This window comes from Physella acuta, unplaced genomic scaffold (assembly GCF_028476545.2).
Source record: "Physella acuta isolate Inbredline_101_S28 unplaced genomic scaffold, ASM2847654v3 ptg000211l, whole genome shotgun sequence".
Classification (NCBI taxonomy): domain Eukaryota; kingdom Metazoa; phylum Mollusca; class Gastropoda; family Physidae; genus Physella; species Physella acuta.
Window position 1 is genome coordinate 117,753 of NW_026731730.1, and position 12,742 is coordinate 130,494.

General features: G+C 39.3%; 1 protein-coding gene across 1 annotated transcript in view; it reads right to left on the reverse strand.

The window, feature by feature from the left end:
- Window positions 1–12,742, reverse strand: part of LOC131937490 (laminin subunit alpha-3) — a 34,867-nt gene extending 22,125 nt beyond the window's left edge. Inside the window, exons 1-8 of the mRNA XM_059294973.1 lie at window positions 12,536–12,742; window positions 6,427–6,664; window positions 5,831–5,957; window positions 4,308–4,545; window positions 3,179–3,333; window positions 2,662–2,755; window positions 1,452–1,633; window positions 406–573 (exon numbers count right to left, since the gene is read on the reverse strand). Of these exons, the coding sequence (XP_059150956.1) occupies window positions 406–573; window positions 1,452–1,633; window positions 2,662–2,755; window positions 3,179–3,333; window positions 4,308–4,545; window positions 5,831–5,957; window positions 6,427–6,657 (1,195 nt within the window). The 5' untranslated portion in view covers window positions 6,658–6,664; window positions 12,536–12,742. The remainder of the gene's footprint in view (window positions 1–405; window positions 574–1,451; window positions 1,634–2,661; window positions 2,756–3,178; window positions 3,334–4,307; window positions 4,546–5,830; window positions 5,958–6,426; window positions 6,665–12,535) is intronic.

Genomic DNA, 12,742 nt, shown 5'->3' on the forward strand with positions numbered 1-12,742 from the left:
GGCCAATCAACTCACCTATACACCTGTTGATTCCAATCAACTCACCTATACACCTGTTGATTCCAATCAACTCACCTATACACCTGTTGAGGCCAATCAACTCACCTATACACCTGTTGAGGCCAATCAACTCACCTATACACCTGTTGAGGCCAATCAACTCACCTATACACCTGTTGAGGCCAATCAACTCACCTATACACCTGTTGAGGCCAATCAACTCACCTATACACCTGTTGAGGCCAATCAACTCACCTATACACCTGTTGAGGCCAATCAACTCACCTATACACCTGTTGAGGCCAATCAACTCACCTATACACCTGTTGAGGCCAATCAACTCACCTATACACCTGTTGAGGCCAATCAACTCACCTATACACCTGTTGAGGCCAATCAACTCACCTATACACCTGTTGAGGTCACTTAAAGCCAGCGACATGTTAGGGTAGAAGGTGGCCGCGCACAGCTGGCAGTGGTAGCCGTTGGTGTTGTGGAGGCAGCTGTCGCACACTCCCCGGCCGTAGCTGGCGTTGTAGGTGCACTTGATGGCGTGATAGTTACATTCGCACTCTGTAAGGAGGGGTGGGGGTCATGTAAGGGGCGTGTATTACGTGTAAGGGGTGGGGTGTGTATTGTAGTATAATAGGAAGGGTTGTATTCTTATTCGGGTCTAGGGGATTTCCCCAGTCACATCCCCCCACCTGTGAATTACCCCCCCCCCCCCCAGAACGATTCTCCATATCGACCACTTCACTGACGATTCAACCTTCCTAATACCCCTATGGTAATTACCCCCTATCGATAATAGCTATTTTATATGTTCTCAACAAATGCCCTTTGAGAAAAGAAAATCGTATCTGATACTTACCCTAGACTTTTACAGAAAGTCAAAAAAGGGAACGAACAATTTTAAAAAAAAAAACGTATTCCTTCTAGAAAATTCTGAAACCTTCCCCAGCTCTAATCTAAATTATAACCCTAGCCCTAACTCTATTATTAATTTAGGGGTTAGGGTTACGTTACATGTTAAAAGTCCCACTAGGGGGAGGGGGAGGTATCCATTCCGTCACTTTCAATATCGGTCAATAACACATATTTGTACCGTCGCCATCACCAATCTATGGACACCCCCCCCCCCAGAGTTTCTTCCAGGCATCTCTTCGGGGGGGCGAAGCTCCCCCCCCCCCGAAAAAATTCTACCGCCCCCCCCCCCCCCCCCGAAATGAAATTTATATAATTTATATAGAACATATATACTTTTAACAGCAGTTTCCGCCCCCCCCCCCGAAGAAAGTCTACCGCCCCCCCCCCCCGAAAATTTCAAATGCCCCCCCCCCCCCCCGGAGAAAAAAGTCTGGAAGAAACACTGCCCCCCCCCCCCCCCCATTATTCTAAGTTGTATCTGAGTTCACTTTCATCAAGGGAGGCAACAATGAATATTTCCGTACTTAAACACTCGTTGGCCGAACCAGTTGGGTATGGCAGGAAGCTCCCCCTTTTCCAAGGCTTCTCGTTGTACAAGGGAAGGCACTCTTCGCAATTTTTCCCTGCCGTGTTGTGGTCGCAGTCACAGATGGTGTCGCCGGTTGACGTCACGTTACAGTTGGATGCGTGAAGATTACAGAAGCACCTGAGGCACGACACGTGTCACAGTGTGATTAGGGGCACGTGTCGACGTACTTTAATACATACACACGTATGGGATCGTGCACATATGAACACGAAATGACGGGGGGAGGAAAGGGGGAGGGTAATCGTTTTGTTTATCGTGTGTAACTACTGATTTTCTAATGTTTGCTAAAGGTTGGCCAGTTACAGCTGTTGTATGCTTATATCGATACCACTGGTTTACATATATATTTTCATTTTTAACACAAAATGTCACTATAAAGGTGTTTTGAATAAAGGGGTCATCCATAAATGACGTCATGCTTTTTTGACGATTTTACCTCCCCCCTCCCCTCCGTCACACGTCGTCACAAAAAGCCAGACCCCCCCTAAAATGGCGTCACACCTCAGCCTACAACTCCCCTCGAAATTGCAGTTGAATTTTTCTAAAACATCGATATTTTGATCAATTCCTATTACAATTATTAAAAACGTTTTCTAAAACGCGAAATAATGTCTAAAATTCGTTTTCTAACTGCTTTTTTATAATGCAAAAAAGCGACGTCATACCATCTGAACCACCCCCCCCTCCCCCTAATCACACACCGTCACACGCCTACGAGTGTGACGTCATTTATGGACGACCCCAAAGATGTAACCATGGACTGACTTTCGAGGCGGAAGGGGGGGGGGGGGCATTGCGGGTGTATCTTAGAAAAAACTTAGCATGAGATGTTGTGTTCCAATGAAATACGGGTTTTGAGACCACGTCACTCTTTTTTGGCTTACAAGACAAGTTTACGATCGATACTTACTCATAATACATACATATTGCATGGGCATATTCATGGCGCTATAAGTCTATTCATAGGCACATTCGTTTTAACATAGCAATCCAAAAATGTAAAGTTATTGATTGGAAAAGTTGATGTCTACAAACTTTAAAAGTAATATAATGGGTGAAGTAATGTATACATTCCTAAACTTCTGTAGAAAAAAATGTTACGTTTCGACAAAGTTCTAGCAGAAAATAGTGCATCTAGTGTTTACCTCCCGGCAGCCTGAAAATCCGATATGGCGTAGTAATACATGTCGTAATTTCCGCGGTCGTCCCACAAAGGTTGCATCAACCGGATTCTTAGATCTGGTCAAACGTACAAAGGCATAGTAGTTTTTAAGTTTCGACGTTTTACGTATTTTAATAAATATGCCTGATGAATGAATGAACAGAAACTTACAATTAGCTTATGTCCCAAAGGGCAAGTTTTTTTTTAAATTTGTTTCACTTAATCGGATGCATAGTACAAGATAATGGTGAAAAGTAAAAATCCCAACTTTTTAGATTGAAAGAAATGCCAGTAGAAGTAAATATCTAATTTTAGATTGAAAAAGATACCAACAAAAAGTAAAAAATTCCTATATTTTAGACTGAAACATACCGGTAAAAAGTAAAAACCCCAGCATTTTAGATTGAATCAAATACCAGTAAAAGTAAAAATTCCAACATTTTAGATTGAAAGATATACCAGTAGAAGTAAAAATCTCTATATTTTAGAATGAAACATACCGGTAAAAAGTAAAAACCCCAGCATTTTAGTTTCCAGCGCTTCGTAAAACGAGGTGTAATTTAATCCTAGTGGACCTAAAAATAGATCAAAGCGGTTTTCGTTGACGAATTTCACGGCTCTGCCTGGACTTGCACGGGGCTGTGTCTCCGCATATCTGAGAGTAACATCGCAAAAATGTCACTTGAAAGTTGTATTGATTCTTACCTACTTTTATTTAAAAAATGTAAATTAACGATAAATAACAAATTTTGAGATGCTTTTAGATTTAAAATAAAATGTAATGAATGATGTAGATGTAAATAGATGTAGATGATGGAATGTATCGTTAAAGTTTTCTACTTCTACTTCATTCTCAATTGAAGGAGATTTCCCTCAACACAATGTTGTGCGCCTTATTGTTTCTGTAGCGTTTGACCACCTACGATCCATCTACGAGAGTTCTTTGAATCCGGAGTTTTCTCTCCGATTGGGCTGTTGTCCCCATATTCCGAGCTTCATATGCCCGGATCTATTATATACACGTTAGTATACATTTGCAGGATAGGTCTAGTTGCCAGATTTGAACCTGCAGTTATATATTTCAGATCTATTTTTCGTTGTATTGTGCCGCATTTCAACGTTGCTACAGTATGCTACTTGCAGATTCTTGCAGCATCAAGTATTTCCGCAGTACTTCCATATTTCTTAATGACGCACCCCACAAATTCATTCTTAATGTTCATATTTCTACATTGCTATAAGACTACATATTTCTCAAGTATCTTAATATTTTTTCATTAATTTAAAGTCTACTATAAGCCTACATATTTCTTCTAATGTTTATGTTTGTACATCACTTTATAGTCTACAGAGTTTTTTACAGGCATCTCTTCGGGATGGAATTTATATAGAAAACATATACTTTTATCAATGGCCGCCCCCCCCCGCGGAAAATGTAGCCCCCTCCCGAAAATATTAAGTGCCCTCCCCCCCCCCCCCCCGCGGAAAATTTAGCCCCCCTACCCGAAAATATTAAGTGCCCCCCCCCCCCACCGGAGAAAAAAAATGTGGAAGAAACACTGATAGTCTTCTGCTATAAGCCAACACATGTCTTTCATATGTTCATATCTCAACGCGTGCTGTACTTACGAGCTATCACACACCACAGCCGTGGGATTATCAGCCGTTATCACGGCCCCCGGCTGCAGCTGGTCCTGGAAGTCTTCACAGTTTCGGGCGTAGAACTGCAGGGGCTGCCACGTCTGGCCAAAGTCCACCGACCTCTCCAGCACCATCTTGTCCGGCCGGTTCGAGTTGAAGGTTATGATGACGTCACTCTCCATTTGGAACGACTTGTTGAAAGACAAGGTGATGTTGACGTGAAACTCTGGGGACAGCACAACATCATCAGTAAACATTGGCGCAGAGGCGTAACGACCCTTCCCGGCGCCCGGGGATAAACTTTTCGATTTGCACCCCCCTCAAACTTTCATTTTGCACCCCCCTCAACCTTTCAATTTATTTTTCCAACCCATTTTGGCGCCCCCCCCCCCCCTCGCTACGCTACTGCATTGGCGTACCTAGAGTAGCGCAGAGGTTTTTTTTTTGCTTCGGGTAACATTCAGTCTTTATTTTTAAATGCCAATACTAAATCTATATAGAATTGTATTTAGATATATATGCTGCGTCGGTAAGGAAAGTATGTGTGCTGGGATCTCCTCATTTGCTTATATTTGAAAAACTAACAATTAAAAAAGTCACAGCTACGAGTCATGTTTTATATAAGTTCATACCTGAATACAACTACAAAATAGTATTAAAATTAACACCTAGATCTATCACCCACTATGCCTTGTCTAGTTATTTGGATCACATTGAGCTCAACGTATCGATTCAACCTCTCTTTATAAATTAGATTCTACTTCTAGCAGACTGCCTTCTAATACTTCTATTAAAAAAACTTAATTATTTGTCTCTACTCCCCTCGTATGGTTTTGAACACGTGATTTTCAGACCATTACGATTCTAGACTTCAGAGGCAACTGCGCCACGGAATATAAGGACAGATCTATAGCTTTAATGATATTGCGTCCTTTAAGCAGAGGAGATATTTGAGCGCAGGCCCTCAATAGGGCTGGTAAGTAGGTCACCGACCAGTTCTACGGCTCCATAAAACCTGGATGAGCCATAGAACTGGTTGGTGACCTACTTACCAGCCCTATTAAGGCTTAATTGAAAATATCCGGGATCCATGTCACTCATATAACCAGGACTAATTGTATCTTTTTGTAAAAATATTATCCCCGGGATTTATCGACCTCCTAATGCCCCCTCCCCCCCTTCCCTTGGTGCAAATTACTTTTTTAATACTTTAAAAACTGGTATTATGCTATTAATATATTTTTAATAATGTGAATTCTTACGAATAAATGCAGATATACTTTTTCCAGAATTTTTTTTACGAGTCTATTTCGAACACCAATTTTAAGAAAAATAAAAGCATTTAGGACTTTTATCTTATTAAAATGGTGACAAAAAAATAAGAACACAGATAACGATACTTAACACAGACTTAACCCTGACCCTAGCCGCCACATAACCCCCCCCCCCCCCCCCAAGACTAGGCACAAAACCCAACAAGAAGTACAGCAGGAAGTGCAACAACTGCTCACCATGGTTCACCGTGCCGGGCGGCTCACCAATACTCTGCCACCAGCTGGTGATGTTGTCGTCCACGATGTACTCCGGTGGGTGCCTCAGAGTAGGGCTGGCACCGTCACACCGCTCCGTCGCCGGGGTCTGTATCCATGGAAACCAACAGTATTTATATTTTATAGGTATTAGTTTTTGGGCCACGTTACGTAAGTTTCTTTATGAAAAAATTATTCTAATTTATTCTGAAGTATTAACAGAGTTTCTTCTAGGCATCTCTTCGGGGAGAAGAAAGTCTACCGCCCCCCCCCCCCGAACGAAATAAAATTTATATAGAAAATATATACTTTTAACAGCGTCTCTCCCCCCGGAAATTTTAGTCCCCCCCCCCTCCCCGAAAAATTCAAGTGCCCAACCGGAGAAAAAAGTCTTGAAGAAACACTAGGTATTAAATGTCTAAATGCTGCATGAAGGGTTTTAAATCGAAATTTAAATTAATTTCTTACTGCTTAAAATTGTTAGTTAAATAAGATTTTTAAAAGACGCTACTTTGTGGCTAATGGCCCAGGGGGAGCGCTCCCCCTTCCCCTCTGCGTACGCCACTGCCTATCCTTACCCTAGCACCAAGACGTCTGAAAGTCGAGGCGGGGGTGCCACAGGTTGCAGTCGGGGGGTCCACAGTGACCTTGACCCTGTCTGAAATGACGTCGAACATGTCCGGCTGACAGGCCACATAGTTCTGGTTGTCGTCTCGGCAGAATTCGTAGTCTGCACGCGCTCTTCCCGCCAGGAACGCCAGACACGCACACACGCAGACGACCAAAAGTTTCCAGCTCTTTGTCATCATGTGTTAGCTGTTTGCAAGTGGTTTTTGAAAAGTTATAGTGTAAACAAACGTTATTTGAAAAAATATAAATAAATAGTCTAAATAAAAGTCAATTTTAAAGTTTTAGTTAGTCTTATCAAAAGTCGTTTGAAAAGTTATAGTTACTGTCAACAAAAGTCAATTGAAAAGTTATAGTTACTGTCAACAAAAGTCAATTGAAATGTTATAGTTACTGTTAACAAAAGTCAATTGAAAAGTTATAGTTACTGTCAACAAAAGTCAATTGAAAAGTTATAGTTACTGTCAACAAAAGTCAATTGAAAAGTTATAGTTACTGTCAACAAAAGTCAATTGAAAAGTTATAGTTACTGTCAACAAAAGTCAATTGAAAAGTTATAGTTACTGTCAACAAAAGTCAATTGAAAAGTTATAGTTACTGTCAACAAAAGTCAATTGAAAAGTTATAGTTACTGTCAACAAAAGTCAATTGAAAAGTTATAGTTACTGTCAACAAAAGTCAATTGAAAAGTTATAGTTACTGTCAACAAAAGTCAATTGAAAAGTTATAGTTACTGTCAACAAAAGTCAATTGAAAAGTTATAGTTACTGTCAACAAAAGTCAATTGAAAAGTTATAGTTACTGTCAACAAAAGTCAATTGAAAAGTTATAGTTACTGTCAACAAAAGTCAATTGAAAAGTTATAGTTACTGTCAACAAAAGTCAATTGAAAAGTTATAGTTACTGTCAACAAAAGTCAATTGAAAAGTTATAGTTACTGTCAACAAAAGTCAATTGAAAAGTTATAGTAACTGTCAACAAAAGTCAATTGAAAAGTTATAGTTACTGTCAAAAAAGTCAATTGAAAAGTTATAGTTACTGTCAACAAAAGTCAATTGAAAAGTTATAGTTATTGTCAACAAAAGTCAATTTAAAAGTTATAGTTATTGTCAACTTTTGATTAAAAATACAGTGCGTTAAGGAATACAACAGAGTCAGTTCTCTTTCATTCCTTACACAAAAATCAACCATTTTCAGCACAAATAACTAATGTTATCGTCTAATACAAAACAAATAAAATAACACAGCACATATTTTTATTTTGTTTATTTTGTATTAGACGGTTTAATACTAAATAAACAAAATAACACAGCACGCGTTTTACCTGTAATGCTCACAGTGGAATGGCAATGTTTCAAATATTTCAGATAAATGAACTAAGTTACTAAATGATGTATTACTCTTTGTTTGAAACCAAACTATTTCGATACAATATAACCAAAATGTACTGAATATAGGCAGCTAAGCCCAATTAATGCAAAGTCGTTAAAATCGTAGAATCATTTGAGTTTTCGTAGAGTTTTACATTCAAATTTAATAAAGTCGTTAAAACTTTTGAAGAAATAAATAAAGCGACTTTCTTTATAAACATAATTATTCAACACTATTTAAAAAACTATAGAAAAATGTTGGTCGCTCATACAGGTTTTTAGTAAGAATAATCATTACATATGGGACGGCGTGGCCTAGCTGTAGAGAGTTAGACCGCCAACCCGCAAGTCACGAGTTCGAATCCGGGTTCAAGTCAGTACAATGTCCATGTGCCCAACCAGCTCTGATGGGCACCAAACTGATGTTAGGGAGAATGTTGAGCAAATGCAAGGGACTAAGAAACATATCTATATATATAATTCTCTTCTGGGAGACGCTAGAAAACAAGCTGTAAACGCGCTCCCTACCACCCCACCCCTACATGGTCTTAGTGAGCTGTGTTCACTCTAAATGTTTACAAGCAGAGCCGAGTTTAGTGACGACTATAAGGGGCAGATAATTTTGTTTAAAACGATTTTAAACGTAGGGGGGGGGGGGGGGAAAGGAAGGTGGTTATGGTCCTTAACGAGCTACTTATAGTGTTTTAAAGAAATATTTTCAGTGGCAGCGTTGGTACTGTCGAATTCACAAATTATGAATTACTGAAAAGTAGAAAAAACAACAACTAAATAGCGGCGTATGTTATGCCGCGGGCCGGCTCGTTAACTCTAATTAATCTGCCCCAAGTGTCTCGGCCACGAGCGAGAAATGATGACAATTCTTGACATAATAAACATTTCACATTCTCCCTCCACCCATTCTACATACATCCACCATGCACTGTACCCACACTCATTCATATAATATGTAAAAAGGTCTTACTTCTTAAAAAAAAAGGTTGGAGAAGAAACTTGTTATACTGATAACCGTGGTTTACTGTTATTGATTGATTGATTAAAAGTTGAGTGAAGTGTATGGCCACGTTTACATAATGATCAAAATGTTTTACGTTAAGCCACAGATAATGTGCAGATAACGTACAGAAATAATCTTATACCATTTCATACTTTTTAAAATTCATACAGGCTCGCCGAGACATTTTACATTCAAACTGGTATGAAGACACGTAGCTGACATTTTTAATTATGTAAAAACACATTTCACATCTTTAATTATGTGAAGACAAGTATTTTACATCTTTAATTATGCAAAGACACATTTTACACCTATAATGATGTACAGACACATTTTACATCTTTAATTATGTAAAGACACTTTTTAATCTGCGTCTAAGCAAAGACACATTCTACATCTTTGATTATAAAAAGACCCATTTTACATTTTTCATTAAAAGTAAGGATAGATTTTACATCGTTAGTCAAGTAAAGACAAATTTTACATTTTAAATTATGTAAAGACAAATTTTACATTTTAAATCATGTAAAGGCAAAGTCTACATATCAGGATGAGCGCGTTTTCTTCGAAGCACATCAACCAGCCCCCCCCCCCCCCCACCCCATCCGGGAGAAGTAGAGAAAATAAATAATTTATAAATGAAAATACATAGCCTATACTTCGACCAGTGTTCCCCCTCCCCTGCCCGGAAATTTAGAAAAAGCGAGCTTTAAAGGACAAGCATGCTAGATTAATGAAATTTCATATACAAGTATTATATACAAGTAGCTCTATATCAACTTTTTAGTGATTTCCGGTATCCGGAAGTGGAACTTATTCTACTTTTGGTCTTTCAAAATCATGTAACTTGATTACTGTTTCAGATAGATAACCGAAATATCACATGTAAGTAAACGATCTAATTCTCTGCCTTCTGACAAATTTTGAGTAATTTCCGTTGACCGGAAGTAGTAATTTACGCTATTTCCCGATTTCTAAAACAAAACGAATGTCAATTTATAAAGTACTAATAATAATTCGCACTATTATACACATATTGTTTGCCGTTCACTAGGTGCGCAATTCTTTTTTCTACGAGATTCGATTCTATTTTAAAAAGTTTAAGTATTTAAAAATGGATTAAAAATCATGTCTATATCCCGAGTTGACATCCTCCGTAGTGTTATATAAGAATATTCGAGAAAGTATAGGTGAGATCACTCCCGGTTTATTATATAAAGTAACATATTTTTAAAAAATGAATCCTAAAAACTCACTACACTGCCTCATAATTTATGTCTGTTTCCGGGTGAGTGTGACCTGGTCAGGGTCGGGAGCAGTTGAACGTAGGGGTCCATGCGTCACACGTTTACCGAGTCACGGTCGGGAGCAGTTGAACGTAGGGGTCCATGCGTCACACGTTTACCGAGTCACGGTCGGGAGCAGTTGAACGTAGGGGTCTTTGCGTCACACGTTTACCGAGTCACTGTCGGGAGCAGTTGAACGCAGGGGTCTTTGTCCACACGTTTACCGAGTCACTGTCGGGAGCAGTTGAACGCAGGGGTCCATGCGTCACACGTTTACCGAGTCACGGTCGGGAGCAGTTGAACGTAGGGGTCCATGCGTCACACGTTTACCGAGTCACGGTCGGGAGCAGTTGAACGCAGGGGTCTTTGTCCACACGTTTACCGAGTCACTGTCGGGAGTAGTTGAACGCAGGGGTCCATGCGTCACACGTTTGCTGAGCTGACTGTGTTGACACACAACACGGGCTCTACGATCGATACACAGCGAGGCAAAAGTTTGACATTGTGTTCTGTGTTTTTTTAAAGTCTTTACTGTGGTTGTAACTTTATGTTATCTACTGAAGGCCTTTGAGAGATTAGTGAAAGAGATTGTATGGCGATAACAAATGTTAAATAATAATTCTCTACGTGGGGACCATGAGAAACACCACCAAGACGTAAGCTCAACAGACCATATCACTACCAACAGTCTGGTGAGCTGTTTACAATCGTAGTGACTGCTATTAGGGGCAGATAATTTACTATTTGAAATTAAGGGGAGGTAATAACATGTTCTGCTTGCTCTTTTCATTGTCGTCGGTAAACTGTCGTCACAGACTGCTGCTTTTACGAAGGCAGGGGGAGGGGGAGGGAGAGGAGTGGAAAGTGAGGGTGAGGATATTCGTCCTTCACGAGCTACTGATAGTGTTTTAAAGCAAAATATTTTCAGTCACAGCATTGGCTGTGTTGAATTCCCACATTTTGAATGAGTGAAAAAAAGGAACTAAATAGCGGCGTATGCTACGTCGTGGGACAGCTCGTGTTAAATAATAGGCTCAGTGAAGTAGGCGAGTATTTTAAGCTGAAAAATAGAACGAAAAAAACAGTATTTTGGTCACAGTATTTAACACACTGCCAGAGTCACTCGGCACAATCTGGTTCCCGTGCTATGTACGCACGACAAACTAGAACTGATGGTCAATGCCCGCGTGCGTGTTTATAACAAACTGGAACTGATGGTCAATGCCGCGTCCGTGTTTATAACAAACTGGAACTGATGGTCAATGCCGCGTCCGTGTTTATAACAAACTGGAACTGATGGTCAATGCCGCGTCCGTGTTTATAACAAACTGGAACTGATGGTCAATGCCGCGTCCGTGTTTATAACAAACTGGAACTGATGGTCAATGCCGCGTCCGTGTTTATAACAAACTGGAACTGATGGTCAATGCCGCGTCCGTGTTTATAACAAACTGGAACTGATGGTCAATGCCGCGTCCGTGTTTATAACAAACTGGAACTGATGGTCAATGCCGCGTCCGTGTTTATAACAAACTGGAACTGATGGTCAATGCCGCGTCCGTGTTTATAACAAACTGGAACTGATGGTCAATGCCGCGTCCGTGTTTATAACAAACTAGAACTGATGGTCAATGCCCGCGTGCGTGTTTATAACAAACTGGAACTGATGGTCAATGCCGCGTCCGTGTTTATAGCAAACCATTTTTACAATGAGCACATCCATAACATAAAACTTCGCGCGACCAATCGATCTCAAAATACTTTTTGCTATGATTTCAATGGCTTACTAATTCATGTCTGTTTTCTACAACAAACTGTAGATCTACGAATTGTGAAATAACCGATCCGAACTAATATTATATATATATATATATATATATATATATATATATATATATATATATATATATATATATATATTGGAACATATTCCTATACTACTTTTAGATTTAGACTGGACTATTAGAATTAACGAAGGCTATTATGTATCCTTGTGTGGATTTGTTGGCTAAGTTACCTAGCTCGTGAATATTTCAATGTAACTATGAATTGTAGTGCTGTTGATTGTGTTTTTTTTTCTCTTAATATTTTTTACTGGGTAAAACCCGCGGTAATTCAAAGCGTATTGATCAAATTAGATTTTTTTATATTTAAATGTTTAAAATCCTGGCAAAATTGATGTGTGGCATGATCAGTCATTGCCAAAATTATTTCCTTAAATTGGACATTTTTGACTGATTTAAATTAAATTAAATTATTAAATGTGAAGTTAAGCTAAAATTTGAATCTATTATGAATAATACTTGTAGGTTTACATTCTTGATTTTTAAAAAAAATATATATAAGAACCGTGCGAACTGTATTTACGTATTTGGAATTCATCACTTACGTCAAATATCGTTTTCTCCTTTAGGTAGTCCTGTAATCAACAAATATTCTTTCCGTCGGAGCACAGTCAACTGAAGCGTCCTCTCAAAACTACACATTCCACTTCTCTAAAGTTACAAATATAACTCTCCTGTCCACACACTGAATAATTAACATGGAAATACCTATGACCAAACTTACACCGAGGCGTACAGAGAACAGAAAGAAA